The 14,483-nt window shown below is 50.2% G+C and overlaps 1 protein-coding gene across 2 annotated transcripts in view; it reads right to left on the bottom strand.

Annotated features, from left to right (window-relative positions):
* Positions 1-12,171: 12,171 nt before the first annotated feature.
* HSBP1 (heat shock factor binding protein 1) overlaps positions 12,172-14,483 on the bottom strand; it is a 3,154-nt gene continuing 842 nt past the window's right edge. Inside the window, exons 3-4 of one of the 2 annotated variants that reach the window (XM_040633654.1) lie at positions 13,888-14,008; positions 12,172-12,423 (exon numbers count right to left, since the gene is read on the bottom strand). In XM_040633654.1, coding sequence (XP_040489588.1) covers positions 13,890-14,008 — 119 coding nt within the window. In that variant the 3' untranslated portion in view covers positions 12,172-12,423; positions 13,888-13,889. Of the gene's footprint in view, positions 12,424-12,583; positions 12,783-13,887; positions 14,009-14,483 lie in introns of those variants that run through there. The other variant, XM_040633655.1, reaches the window with a different exon arrangement.

Genomic DNA, 14,483 nt, shown 5'->3' with positions numbered 1-14,483 from the left:
TTCTTTCAAGATACTGGCCCATCTGGGCACCTAGAACCTTCCTCTCCTGCAGTCTTTTGCCGCTCCATGGTACACCACGTTCTCGGAGTTCTGCCAAAGGATGGGCTTTGTCCGGACTGAAAGGCAGCAAAAGCCAGTGTAAATCCAACAGCTTCGTGTTTAGAGCAATATTTAGTATAAGAAATTCAACTCGAAGCCTGAAACGCTGGCCAGGAAGGTGGTCCGGAGGGCAGAGAGCCGAGCACCGTGGCAGGTGAAGAGCACCGAGAGCAGCGTCTTTCAAGGTGTGTGCGTGCCGTGCTGTCCTCTCTCGGCTCTGTCAAAGGCCCTGTTCCAGAGACGCCTTCGACACAGCCGCTCCTGGGAAATGCACACTGCATCAGCAGGCTGGAAGTTCGGAGAAGCCCTGTTTGGAAGGAGTCTGTGCCCTCTGCTTTAGTGTCATTTCTCACACTTTCCCTGGCCATTTTTTTTTGAGTAGCAGCTTTGTTTTATCCTCTCTTTAGAAAACACCTGCTTCGGGGCGCCTGGGTGGCACAGCGGTTAAGCGTCTGCCTTCGGCTCAGGGAGTGATCCCGGCGTTATGGGATCGAGCCCCACGTCAGGCTCCTCTGCTATGAGCCTGCTTCTTCCTCTCCCACTCTCCCTGCTTGTGTTGCCTCTCTCGCTGGCTGTCTCTATCTCTGTCAAATAAATAAATAAAATCTTAAAAAAAAAAAAAAACACCTGCTTCGTTTTTACATGGTCCCCTGTTCCTACCTGTGGCAGTTGTCCCTTACACAGAAGGAATGAGGGCCGTGGTATGGGTGTTCTCTCGCCGCACACGTGGGACCTCTCAGGCTGCTCTGTGATCAGGGTGCCAACAAGTGCGACAAGGCAGCCCGAGCTTAGAAGAAATCCCGATGTGGTCTGGTTTGCCTACTCGGAAGTGGAGCTGCTTAGTTCGTTCTAGAGAGTTCCAGCCAGCATTCTTGTGGGCCCTGTGCTTACTGTCTACATACCTGTCCCCCACCGGGACGTGTGCCAGGTGCCAAAGGCGACTGCAAGATGAATCAGCAAAGTCCCAAGAGGTCCCCGGCACCTCTCAGACAGCAGGAGACAGACTCCTGCGGCAAGGAACTTGAGGACAATGAGGTGTTAAGATAAATACTTGGGGCATCCCAAGACAATGAGGCTTCCTCTCTTGGTGGGAACTGAGGCTAGTTTTGTCTTAAAGGGATAGATGACTTGGGTCTTAATGGTCGAAGAGGGGGTGTCCCTCAATTCAACTCAATTCTGACCCGAGCTACCCGGAGACAGGACAGCGTCGGACCCCACAGGTGAGGGCTCAGTCCTGCGAGTCTGCCCTCCGAGCCAATGCCAAGTTCAGGCCGTCGGCTGTGCTTGCGACCTGCCCACTACAAATCAGGGCCCCCTCCTCGTTCGCTTAATTGGCTAGAGCAGCTCCTAGAACTCCGAGAAACATTTTACTTACCTGTTAAGAGCCACGTGGAAAAGATGCACAGAGCGAGGTCTGGGTAGAGAGGGCACGGGGGCTTCCACGCCCACTCCCGCAGTCTTCCAGAACCTCCTGGAAGCCACCAACGTGGCTTCCTTAGCTAGGGATGATTGATTAAATCCTTGGCCCCTGGGGAGGGATTTGACCTCTAGCCCTTCTTCCCTCCCCGGAAGGCTAGGGGTGGGACCGAAAATTGCAACCGTCCAATCTCTTGGCTGTTTCCTCTGGCAACCGGCTTGCGTGCCTAGCTGCTTTTTAGAAGTCACCGCCTTAACATAATCTCAGGTGTGGTTGAGAGGGGCTTGTCATTGGCAACAAGACACCATTATAGAGCTTAGCAATGAAGAAATCCCAAGGGTTTGAGGAGCTCTGTGCCTGAAACGGGACCAGATATGTATTTCTTACAAATCACAGTAGCACGGCGGGTGGGGTGGGGTTCAGATATCAAGGGCTTCGGTCGTGCGCTCAGAGTCTGGTTTGCACTTTCCTTGCAGAGTCCTCCTGGCAAGTTGGTGTTCACCCAATTAAAAAAATTCTGAGATGAGCCACCTGGGTGGCTCTGTGGGTTGAGACTCTGCCCCTTGATTTCGGCTCAGGTCATGATCTCAGGGTTGTGAGATCGAGCCCTGAATCGGGCTCTGCACTGGGTGTGGAGCCTGCTTAAGGTTCTCCCTCTTCCCCTTCCCCGCACCCCAAAAAAATTCTCGGAGAGAAGGATGGAGAGAGAACAGAGATACCATACAGCAGTAAAGTCATGTGGTGATGGTATAGACCCGAGGGGGTGGTCGTACAGGGGAGGGGCTTGCTGGAGAAATTCTTTTAGCTTTGCCGTTCATTTGAAGATTTTCATACCAAAGTGTTGGGGAGGATGAATTCTTAATTCAAATTTATTATTTCCCTCTTTCTTTTCAATGCTCAGTTTTTCTTAAGCTTCTGTCTGGTTATGAAACTTGCTAGCACCACAGCAATTACTTCTTGCAAACAAGTTGTCAGAAGCCTTGAATGAATTGTAGACCTAATTTAATTCCCAATTTACTTGCTTATGAAAAAAAAAACTTAATTTCTCCAAACCAAATCAACCCTTGATATCCCAGTTACAAATTCTTTTAAAAAGCCAGCTGTCAAAGGCTAACTAAGCCCATCACCCAGAGAGGGTGTGAATGTGTTCCTGAGGACAGGGAGAAGAAGGGGGTGTTCAGAGCTTCGGAGACAGATGGCAGATCCCAGGCGCAGGTCAAGGCGAGCCTGAGAGCGTGTCCGGATAACGGGGAGCATGTCTGCGCACAGCTCTGCTCCGGAAGCAGGGGCTCCCTGGGCCCCGGGGATGGCTGGCTGGGGACGGGGAGTGCCAAGGAAATGCAGGCAAGCAACCTGACGCTCTGACCACCTTCCACAACGTCAACCCACTAAGCCAACCAGCAGGGAGGAGACGGAGAAGTGCGCTCCTGTGTTGGGTGAGGACGATATGCAGGAGCGTCACAATGGTTCCAAGTCTCCATAAGGAGTACGGGGGTGCCCGCGGGGGGGCCCCAGCCCCTAACATCACCCCCACCTCCCTGAGAACCGCTTGCCACCCTGACTGAGCCAGGGGCAGGCCCCCAGCCACGCTGGGCCAATAAGAGCCTCTCCCTCTACACTTCCAGGTTGGTGGCCCCGGGGATGGGGGGTTGGGGAAGCTGAGGTTGCAGATATGTTGAGGTCTGAATCCCTAGGACCAGTGAATGTGACCTTATTGGGAAGTGGGGTCTTGGCAGATAGAATTGTTGGGTGGATGCGGGCCCCGATCCAAGGACTTCCTAAGAAGAGGCTGGTAACGTGGACATGGACACACTGGGAGAATGCCACGTAAGGAGGCAGAGACACACGGGAAGGACAGGCCACGGGACGATGGGGCAGAGACTGGGGCAAAGCAGCCACTAACCAAGGGACAGGAGGACTGCTGGCTTCTGTGTCACCCCCGCGCTGGCTCTGAGCTCTGAGCCCTGTCTGAGTTCAGGCCAGGGAAAGCGAGAGGAACCAGTTTCGGCCGCATCTGTCCCCTTTGCCAGAAAGCAAAATCCTCCCTGGAGCCACTGGGAAGGTTTGCTGTGACCTCTCACGGAGAACGGCATTGACCGGCCACGTCCAGTGGCCAGGGCAGCTGCAGGAGAGCCCGTTTGGCTCTCCTAAACGCTGGCGACTGCCTTAGTTCCCGAGACTGATGGAACCCACAGCCACACCGGGGGAGCTTGGAACATGTGCCCTCCGGCCACTCCACTCCGAGGGCCACAGGCGCCAAGCGTCAGCGGGATGCCTTCCTTTTTAGAGGCTGGGAGGGAGGTTCCGTTGGCTGCCTCTCTCCCAGCTTCTAGTGGCGGCTGGCGATCCTTGGTCTCCTGGCCACGGAGACCCATCACCCCAGGCTCAGCCTCGGTGGCCACACACTGCTCTCCCTGTGCCGGTCTCGGTGTCTCTTCAGGAAACGACCCCGGTCATTGGATTTGAACCCATTGTCATGCAGCATGACCTTGCCTTAACCTGCCGACACCTGCAGAGACTTTCCACAGAAGCTCACTTTCACAGCTACCTGGGGTGAACCTGGACATATCTTCTGTGGGGGACACAACTTAACCCATAACGAAAGGGCTTGGGAGTGGTGATGCTTGGGGATTTGGGCCAGGGAGGGAAGAGCAACAGGGGCGCCACGCAGCCGGCCTGGGGTCCGGACCCAGTGCAGCGGGCTCCTAAAACATCCCCAAAGCTGTGTGCTTCTCATCTTAGGAGGTCCTTAAATACCCTGTTTAAGCCATCGCGGTCACTGCCGGCAACCGAACGCATTCTAATGCCTTTTGTTACCGAAATAAAATATTTAACCGTAAATACTTGAACTCGGCGCCTTCATGAGCTTAAGCATTAAACACTTTCCTTTTGACCAATAAGAAGGGGGAAAAAGCACCATGCATGAGTTACTCCCTTCCGGATAGCTAACTCAAAATATAAATGAGAAACAACTTCTTTTTTCAAAATGGCAAACGTGATTTCTCTTTAAGGACCCGAAACTATCCTTGAAACCCTCTGAAAGTTCTTTTAAAATGTAATTTCACGGATTTCTTTTTTGTTATTAGTAAAATCTTGTCACTTTCATGAGTTAAACTGTATCTCAATACATTGACGTATGACGGAATTATCAACTCACAGGCTCACCTGCTGTGGGAATAGAAAAAAACCGTGTCCAGACTGAAAGCGAGCACTTTCACAAAAATAAAGGTAAATGACCAATAAATTACTACTTTTTAAATAATAGTCTCCTTATTGGATAACTTCTCCTGCTAGTGAAATATTTACCATGCTCTCTAAAACCTTTTTAATCAGCTGAAACGCCCAGGAAGCTTTAAATGATTGGATATCCTTTTGTGGCTTAAGAGTCGAAATGATTTCTTATTGAAGTACATTTTAATAAGAAGGAAATTGATTTAAAGTGATTCAAGCTTTCATGGAGTGAGCGCTCTTCACGCTCAGCTCCGGGGGCTGGAGGGCCCTCTCCTCATTTCACTGGGCCGCAAAGGTCACGCTCTGCCCTGGTGCCCGCATGTTCCTGGCAAATTAAGAATCAATTCCTTGTAAATTACCTTAGGACCGACCCAGGCCCGAGGGCCGCAGCTCGAGATCCTCCGTGCTTTCTCTGTGCTGTGTTTCCCTGCGTAGGAGATAACACAGAAAAACAATAAACGGAGGTATTGACAGGCAGTGTGGATCTCCAGCCCCCTGCCCTGTGCATACGGGATCGCGATTCACAGAAGAGGCCAGGAATCCGCAAGTCGATCAGTGCCCCAGGGGCTTTACTGTTGACTAGTCTGACCCCCAAAGCCGAAGTTGACACCCCAAGGCCCGGTTCTCACACTTGAATGAGACTGGAACCCCTTGGAAGGTGTGTTAAAACTCAGGCCACCTGGCCCCACCCGCGGGGTCTCGGATTCAGTGGGACTGGGCAGGGCCTGGGAATCTGCATTTTTAACAAGCTCCCGGGTGATGCTGATGCTACTAGCCTGGGGACCCCGTTTTAAGAACTCCATTCTCAGAAGCAACTACGGAAAACGAGTATCAGTGGAACACATTAGAATGAATATCGTTAGCGCTTTCGTGACCAAAGCAGATGCCACTGCAAACCTTTCAGGAGACCCAAGACCCAACACGGGGTCCTCAGAAGAAGTCGTAAAATCCAGAAGAGAACAGCTGTTAGTTCCCAAGGAAGAAAACGCTTAACACTTCAACGGTGTTAAATGTGGCATGGAGCAGGTAAGCTACCGCATCAGGTTAGCTTGCAAGAGTGCTTGCCCAGTTTAGGACATTACTTAGTACAAAAGGGATTCTTCAGCTATGAACTTGCCGAACAGGAACTTGTTAAAGCATCAGTAGTGAATTTTTTCCCCCCAGAATTGTCCCGGAACACAGATCAGCTTGAATAAACCCGAGGAATTTCTGGCAGGGTTCGTGGGTAGGAAAATTTCTCGGTCAGTGATTCCAGAAACACTGGCTCAGCTGTGCCAGGGAGGTCCCACAGGTCTGCCCTTCATGGCCAGGAAGACACAGTTGGGTGACAGATGCCCGTTAAGCCTCGTCTGCCTTGAGGAAGTGAGACTGACCCACTAACAGAATCTTACTGCCTTTCCTTTTTGACGACGCCGGCAGAATGAATGTGCCGTGTGATGAGCCTCTCGGGAAAAGGGCTCTGTAGAAGGTCTGGCCAGTGACGAGGGCTCACGGACCCCAGTGCACACCTGTGGCTGTCATAAACCTTCCTTTTGGAAGGCGGCTAGCAAGACGGCGCGACTCGGACAGCTGGCGTCGGAAGAGTCTGTCTCTGAGATTCCTGCCGCGGGCCCGCGGACCACGGTTCGGGCTGAGGAACGCCTGAGTGGGGTGCACGTCAGAGACCGCTTTCCCTGTAGGACGTGATTTTGCAGTTCTTCCAGCTTTGCAGCGTGTCTGCCGGGCCGGTTCCGGGCTCCTGTTGCCTGAAGAATCGGGGCTCATCCTTGACCTCGATCGGATTTGGCAGCAGGATCAGTCAGGTGCCTTCTTATATCTCCGAGAGAGGGTATCATTGAAAGGAACCACCATAATATTTAAATTACCAGAAATGGCTCTTGCGATGATTATTCGCAGCCCATCAAAATTCACTGGGGTTTCTTCTGCATCACACGCCTATAATTTTCAGATATTTAATATTTCAAGTTCCTTTCTGGAAACACTCACTGGGTTTTGATGACAATTTCTAAGGACCTGTCAGAGGGAAGAGGTAATGGAACAGCAGAGATGGTTGAGGAATGGATTATTCCAGGGCTGATGAGGGGGAGAAAAGCTCCTGCTGGAAGACCTTTGATAATGTCAACAACCTTCGAGTGCCTCCTCGACGTGGTTTCTGAGGAGCCCGGATGCCGCGGGCAGGGCAGTGACGTAAGCCTGAAATTGACTCTGGAAGCAAGACATCAGCTGTCAGGGGATCAGCCATCCTTCTGCCAGGGTTGAAGTGAAGTGAACCGAACTGCCACGTAACCTCTGCCAGCCTCGACTCCCCAGGTGGGCGTGGCAGCTGCGGAGACAGAAGCTTGGCAGAGTCCCAGCTGATCTGCTTGGGGAATGATGTCATGCACGAGCAGCACTAGACAGACCTTCTGGAATGCAGCTCCTGACCGTGAGGCCTAGGCGAGCTGAGCTCGAAGCCTGCTGGCCGGGCCCAGCCACAGGGCCTCTGACAGCGGGGGTCTGGGGGCTGCCCGGTCGTGGGGTTTGGGGAGGCTCCCCAGGTGACTTTCCTGTGCAGCCAAGGTTGAGAGCAAGCGAATTCCTCATTTAACCGTCTCCGGTGTTACAATCTGTAATCTGGAAGCTGCATCTGCGAGGTCTGTGGCACACCCAACGGCCACCCCTTTCCTTTCTGATGGAATCCTAGCTTTGTTCTTTATCTCCTCTCCTCGGAGGATCCGGGAACTACTAGAAGGGGCCTCATCCGGGGTGCAGGTTGGACCATGAATGGGTCACGCTGGGGTTTCTCCACCTCGCCACCTCTGACAGGTGGAGCTGGCAAATTCTTGGTGGTGGGGCCGTCCTACGCAGCACCCTGGTCTCCACCCACCAGATGCCAGTCGTGAGAATCAAGACACCAGAATCAGAGCTCACCTGTCATGTGGGGCTTGTTACCTTGCCAAAGCTTGTTTCAGACACAGGCATTTAGGGATGGGCAGTGAGGCAGGTACACCTTGGGGAAACATTTTTTTGGGTCTTAAAAAGACATGATGGGAGAAAGTTTTCTCTTTCTGCGGGATGCACGAGGATGGTATAAATCCGGGGCCTCCATGGTCCTGCGGAGGTGTGGAATTCACGCTCCCCAGAGCAGCCCTCCCTGCTGACTTGGCGCCTTGCGAAGACGTGCCACCCCCTTTGGCTTACGAGGCTGTGGTTATATGCAGCGAAGTGCTTCCACCTCGGGCTGTTCTTAATTACTGGGCAACGGTACTGTTCCTCTTGGGAAGGTCCAATCTGAATAATTGGTCCAAATGCATCCACAAAGTGGGCAACTATAAACACACCATAAAGATTACCAGCAGGAAGCAGGGGAGCAGCCACGAGACGTTTCTGTATGTGGTCCACACACGTGCTCTGGCCTTGCTCAAGGAGAGAGCTACACAGCATTACATTCCACCAGCAGTGGCCAGGTGCCCACGGAAGCAGATGTTCCGGATCTATTCGATATAACTAATCCTAGGCAGGTGTCTGAAGAACTTTCAGGCACCTCTCTTGGTGAAAGCCTCAGCGTATGAGGGCAAACATTAGAATTGATTGTTTTCTAAGAGTCAACCTGACTTGTAGAAACAAACTCCCTTCCTATTTCCAAAGTGATCTGTGGGGCTGAGGAGTTCAGTCATCATTGCTCTGGTTTTGGTTTCTGGGCAGTGACTCACGGCTCCCCTCCTCCCACTTCCATTCACTGAAAAGGAGTTTTAAAGAGGCTGCCTCTAAAAGCAGACACTTACCATCATTCATGGTGGACGAAGATTCCAGGTGATGGCGGCGTGGGTAACTTCTTAAGACTTCTGCACTTGTCTGTGTATGTGTGCACGTTTTTTTGTTTTTTTTTTTTGTTTTTTTTTAACAAAGTGACCTGATGAGATGGGAAGGAAATGGGTCATTGTGGGAGGGGCTCTTTCTTCCCCCCACGGGGGTCTCGCGGAGAATTTCCGTGTGTGAGAACTGATGAGGTGTGAGCAAAGAGAGGAATGTGAGAACCAGGAGTTAGGATTCCCTGGGGTGCTGTCAAGGCAAACATTTGAAACACTCACCTGGACTTGTTTCTGAGTTGTTCTCAAATAACTTGTCCGGGAGAACACAAAAAAAGATGCTAGCCCAGGAGTACAGGTTTTCTCCAAGCCCTGCATAGCTTAAATCCTGAACAAAAATTCACATCAAGCATGTTTATTATTTAAGTTAGGTGATGTTTAATTGAAAACACAAAATCAGCCTTTTGGAAACTGAATTTCAAGACCTGCAGAGGTAGCGGGTCAGTGATTCCCAGAGCGCGGACATGCGTATTTGGAGGCAGACGAAACCCAGCTGTGAGCGTGGGCTTGGCCACTGGGACAGCTGTGGGGGGTGCAGGGTCACCGCCGTCAGGGGTGGGACCTCACTGCCACTCACCCACGGGTTCTTCTGTTTAAACAGAGACTGATCAGACTAGAAACCTAACTCAACGTTGTCTTGAGGATTAAGACAAATAATGGAAACAAAATGCTTAGCCCGGCACAGTGGTTTGTTGACAAACACTTTCGGTAAGTGTCAGCTAGACTGTCGACTGTTGCCAGTGAATTTTCAGGGTTAGATGTGACAACAGATGGTGCCAATTCTTCCACTTAAACTGATTAAAATATATAAGCTACCGAATACAAAAAAGAGAAAAAGAGGAACACAATTATCCTTAGAGGGAACCTTCAACGTACAAACAGGATGTTAAAGAAAGTTCATTTTACATGGATTGTTTGGAGAACTCTGTTCCCTTAGCAGCAATGTTGCCAAGTGCAGGTAGGATCCCAACAACTCACAAGGACAAATTAACCTTTAATTACCCGAAACACACGAGGTTTCTTCTGATGAGGTCACATAGGATGGTACTTGACTAGAAATGAAACAGTAGAAAATTAAAATTGATAAATGAGATTAAAGTGTTTTAAAATCCTGTGGCTTGAAGGAAAGCAGGACTAACTAGAGGCCCAGGGAGGAAGCTGATGGGGCCTCTGGGTTTGGGAGGTGAGGGCATTCGATCAAACCGAGGCGTTTTGCTTAGTGCAAGGCCCCTCCATGCTCGTTATATTCATCAGTCCGAAGTTAGATCTTCATGGCCTTTCAACGGACACAAACCAGTTGGAGAATAAGAGAGGTGACACACTTCCCTGCCCAGACCACACCTGGAACCGGAAAGGGTCCATGCTGCTCCTTGCAGACACGCGCCAGGGCTCCAAGCCCACAGGAGGGGTGTCAGCCACAGAGGCAGCAGCACAAGGAGGGGCCAGCGGCCCCCGGAGGTGACCCGGGCTGTGCCTGGAAGGCTGAGACGGGCCAGGGGGGCTGTGGCAGCGAGCACCAGCTCATGGGGTGCACGGGGTGGTGGGACTGAGCGGGTATCCGAGGTTCTCACTTCCTCGTTGATGAAAGCCATCCTTTCCTACAAACGTGAAGGCCTCACCAGGGTCACAAAGCTATTTTATATCGGGCTAAATACGGCTCTGCCCGGAGGCTTGGCGAACAGGTCAAGTGAGTTCTTGGCAAGGCAGGCAGTTATAAACTGAACCCGAAGCTATTTATTGGATTACTTTAACTGCTATCTCCCTCTGTGTATTTTACAGCACGCTAGTTCAATGAAATGTTAATTAGGTGCTAAGTATAAAAAAAGATCCTTGGTCAAATAACTTGGAAACTGGCAGGTGAGAAAGTTAAATCACATTACTCTGCTCTGGGACCTCAGAGCCTTTAATATGCTAATTTGCACTGTGAATTTTCATGAAGTGAATCTACTCGGAGGCAAGTTTGCTAAACCCAAGTGACCATAAACCCTTCTTTGCTAGTGTTTCTCCAAGGACAAGTGTCCTGGGGAACGTGCTTCGAAAAGGCCTGCCTCCAGGATGTGGGAAAGCCCCGCTCCCCTCAGAGGGCAGTCTGCCGCGGGCTCTGGTGCTCCCCAGCTCCCCTCTTCCACAGCACAGCCCCACCCACACCCCCATCCCCTGGTGGCCTTCGGCTCTGGGGACCTAATCCTTCCAGAGGTTTCAGCCGTCATCTAAAACGGTGTGTCCATTTTAATCCGAAAACACGGAAAACCAAACAAATCAACGTGGACACGAAGGAAGCATCAGTAGCAGGATTTCAGGCACCTTTATTCATGGCGGATATTTCTGGTCCGGGGAGCTTGCCTCTGAAATCTTTCTCTTCCTCAAGGAAGACAACTCCTACCTACATCCCGACAGCAAGCAGCCGTGTCTTTGCCAAGTGCCAGGTCCAGGGCTTGAGAGCAGGGCTCCTCTGCCGGGTGGACCTGGGAGCGACCTACTGGGCCACCAGAGAAGTTTCTGCAGCGCGGTGGTTAGCAGTGCTTAATCCACGTAGCTCAGAAGAAACTAACTTCTTCGTGTTACCTATGTCTTCTATAAATCGGACAGAGGATTTCATCATAGTACATATTTGCAATACAAACACGACTGGTGATAGAGGAAACTTAAGAAACTCCCACCGTGCTCCCCCATTCAGGGCTTCCTTCTAAGAAGCACAGCACCGTTCCTCAACTTTTCCCATTTTCTGTAGACAAAGTCCCTTCGCTGTGGCAATCGCACGATCTCCTGCACAGTCAGTCCCGGCCTCCGGGCTCAGCGCTCCGGGCACTGCTTTTTTGGGTGGCAAGAGTATTATTATCCCTATGTTCTATAATTGATAACGAAACCAGGATTCTGTAAGAATTTAGGTAAGAAAGAGTTTAAAGAAATAAGTCTTAAAAGCTTGAGCCGATTACAAGTCATTTATCGTTTTCCTAGTCAAGCAACCGGCACGGACTCCCCTGGTCTGTTTTCCTGTTCGGTTCCTTTTCCCAAGCAGTAGCTCCCAGACAAGACGGCGAACTGGGTTGTAAAATCCTGCCAGATTTTCTGTGGTGACGACCGTAGATGAACAGCACAGGGGCCTACTCGAGTATTCAAATCTCATGCAAAACTCTAACTAATGAGCACGTCGGTACACGAGGCGGTTCTGTCGTTTTGCGAACTTACAATTCTCGCGCGCGGCAGTGGTTACTCATCAGCCCGTCAGCCTCTGGCCTCAGAGACTCAACACAGGACACTGCGGGTCAGTGCTGAGTTCTGGCAACCGGGCAGCGCCAGAGGTGGCTCAATCGACAAGTTTTAAATGTTTTTTTTTAACCATCGGAAAAGTATCAGCAACATGCTATCTGGTGTTGGCTCGACACTCTGCGCTGAGAATTAAAGAGCCCTCGACCTGCCAAATGTCCTACCTCACAAAGTCTACTTATAACTGAAGGGTCTACTCGACGTCTAATAAAAATTACACAGCAACTTTCATCAAACGGCAACTACTACAAAAGGAATGATAGAAAACAACGACTTCACAAAAATACACTAAAAAAGTTGACAATTTTATGCAGGAACCGCCAAAGTTTTAGTGTTTAATATTAAACAGCACGACTGACCAAGCAAGGTCCAACATGTGGAGTTACCATGTTCAAGAAACTGGGGGGAGAATCACTCTAGACTAACTATATAGTATGTGGTAAGAAGAACGCACACTTAGGATAGAAAACCTGTCTACACATAGCAGTTGCTTCAAAAAGCCATTCGGTCTTCTCTCGGCTTGTAAAAACGGTGTTCCGGACTTCGGTGTGAATTAGCCGCCTGTTGGAAAAGAAAACCCATCAACACATTATGCTCCTACGAGGACAGAGCACACAGACACGTACCACTACCAAACGGTACAAGTCCTCGCGAAGCCTCTACTGGACTAGACGTACTTTCTTTGCGCGATGCCCCAGCAAAGATCCCGCAACGGATTTAAGTGGAAATCTTTATTTAAAAACTTCTGAATCCGTTCCCAGCTCTTCTTCCTCCGGATCACCCCTGTCTGGGGTGGAAAGTCTCCGTCCTGCAGTTCTCCATAGGATGGTCTCACTCACTTGATGGGACTTTTGACTGCCGTGGGGCATGAGACCCAGAGAAGCTTCTACGGCTGGCAGGACATTTTCCAAATCATCTCTCTATAGGAATAATGAGGACAGCCCACACAAAACAAGCGTGTGATTTACTCACACAGTGAACTGACCCAATCTCCTGTTAAAATGACAGTGAATTTCGAAGTCTTTTAGTTCCCAAGTCTCTCTCTTCTTGGACTTCAAAGCGACCTGTATGTCACAGCTACTGCTAATTTGGTCCAGCCAGGACATGCGCAGAACATTTCAAAAAGGAATTTGGTATCTTTTACTGTATATTCTGCTTGGTACTCTGAGTAAAAATGCTCAGTAACCTTTATTTTTAAAGGGAATTAAAATGCTAAAAATGGGATGAGAGAAAAGGGAAGTTTCAAAATGATTCTGGGTTGCAGTGAGGGAACCACCATACTCCTGAAAGGCTTATTCTAACGAAGAAACCTGCTACGGGGAGACTGAGGCAGCCAGCTGTGTCCTGCTGTCCTGCTACGTGGCTATTGCTGATTATCCACCCATTCCTCAGATATCTGGAACTACGTAGTGGAAATTGATTAATTAATTAACTTTTAAAGATTTACCAGACAGAGAGAGAAAGCGGCAGAGGGAGAGGGAAAAGCAGGCTCCCCATGAAGCAGGGAACCCCACATGGGGCTGAGATCATGACCTGAGCTAAGATCACGACCTGAGCAGAAGGAAGACCGACGGAGCCACCCAGGTGCCCCATAATGGACATTTAAATCAACTCTAGGATGAAGGCTTACTGTGGCCTAACCCGGTTCATTCAAGTCATAATCAGGTGTTGTCCTGGCATTTATCTAGTGGAGGGGGTGTTCCCAAGAGAACCCTTAGAATTCAAGGCATTTATGAAGTTGAAGGTGGCAATGTGGGGTTTGGGTTACAAAAAAAAAAAAAATCTGCCAGTGGTAAAGAATTCTCAGGCCAACAAAACACATTTGTTGGTATTTGGCTGCAATGATATAAACTCAGGGATTACCTAATGTTAAACAATTATCTTAACTACTAAGGATACAGGTCTAATTAATAAAAACCGGGAAAATGAAAGAGATGCTAGGATCACGGCTGGGAATTGATCGAAAGCCTGGCCACATCAAAGTTCCAGTGACACACACCACCCTGAGACTGTCGCCTCCCTCACCTTCAACTCTTTGGTGTGGCAGGGATCTTGTTTTCACCCTCCAGCTCTTCCACCCCAGCCTGTGTCATGAGGTCTGCAATGTTTTTCTCCAGGTCGTCAATGCGACTGCTCATGTCATCAAGTGGTGAAGTTAAAGGCCACACACACCAGCACCTCCCATCTCTCATCCCTTCCCTCTGGGGCCCTGGACGCTATGGCTTAAACGCAACTGTCTCCGTGAAACTGCTTTTCCAATGAGTAGGGTTACATTCTGGTAGTTACGAGTACAGGAGTCTGGGGCAAGGATCACACATCAGCCCTGCCCTTTCCCCGACCGGGACCCCGGGCAAGCTCTTTCACTTTTCTAAGCTGCCGTGTCTGCATCCGCTAAACAAAGGTAACACTACAACTTCAGCAGGTTGTGGGGCGGCCCAGAGCAGAGATATACATCCAGTGCTTCGCTCACAGTCCACAGTCATACTAGACATTACTGTTGGTAGACTGGAAGTGTCTGACGGCCAGGGGTCCAGCTCAGCGGTATCCCCAGCTCTTGGCACAGAACCGCCCAGGAAGACTACATCCAAGCTCAGTTAAATTAAAAAAAAAAAAAAAAAAAA

Source organism: Ursus maritimus, unplaced genomic scaffold (assembly GCF_017311325.1).
Source record: "Ursus maritimus isolate PB19 unplaced genomic scaffold, ASM1731132v1 scaffold_19, whole genome shotgun sequence".
Lineage (NCBI taxonomy): Eukaryota > Metazoa > Chordata > Mammalia > Carnivora > Ursidae > Ursus > Ursus maritimus.
The sequence above is the reverse complement of the archived record's forward strand: the minus strand, read 5'-3'. Positions and strand labels throughout refer to the sequence as shown.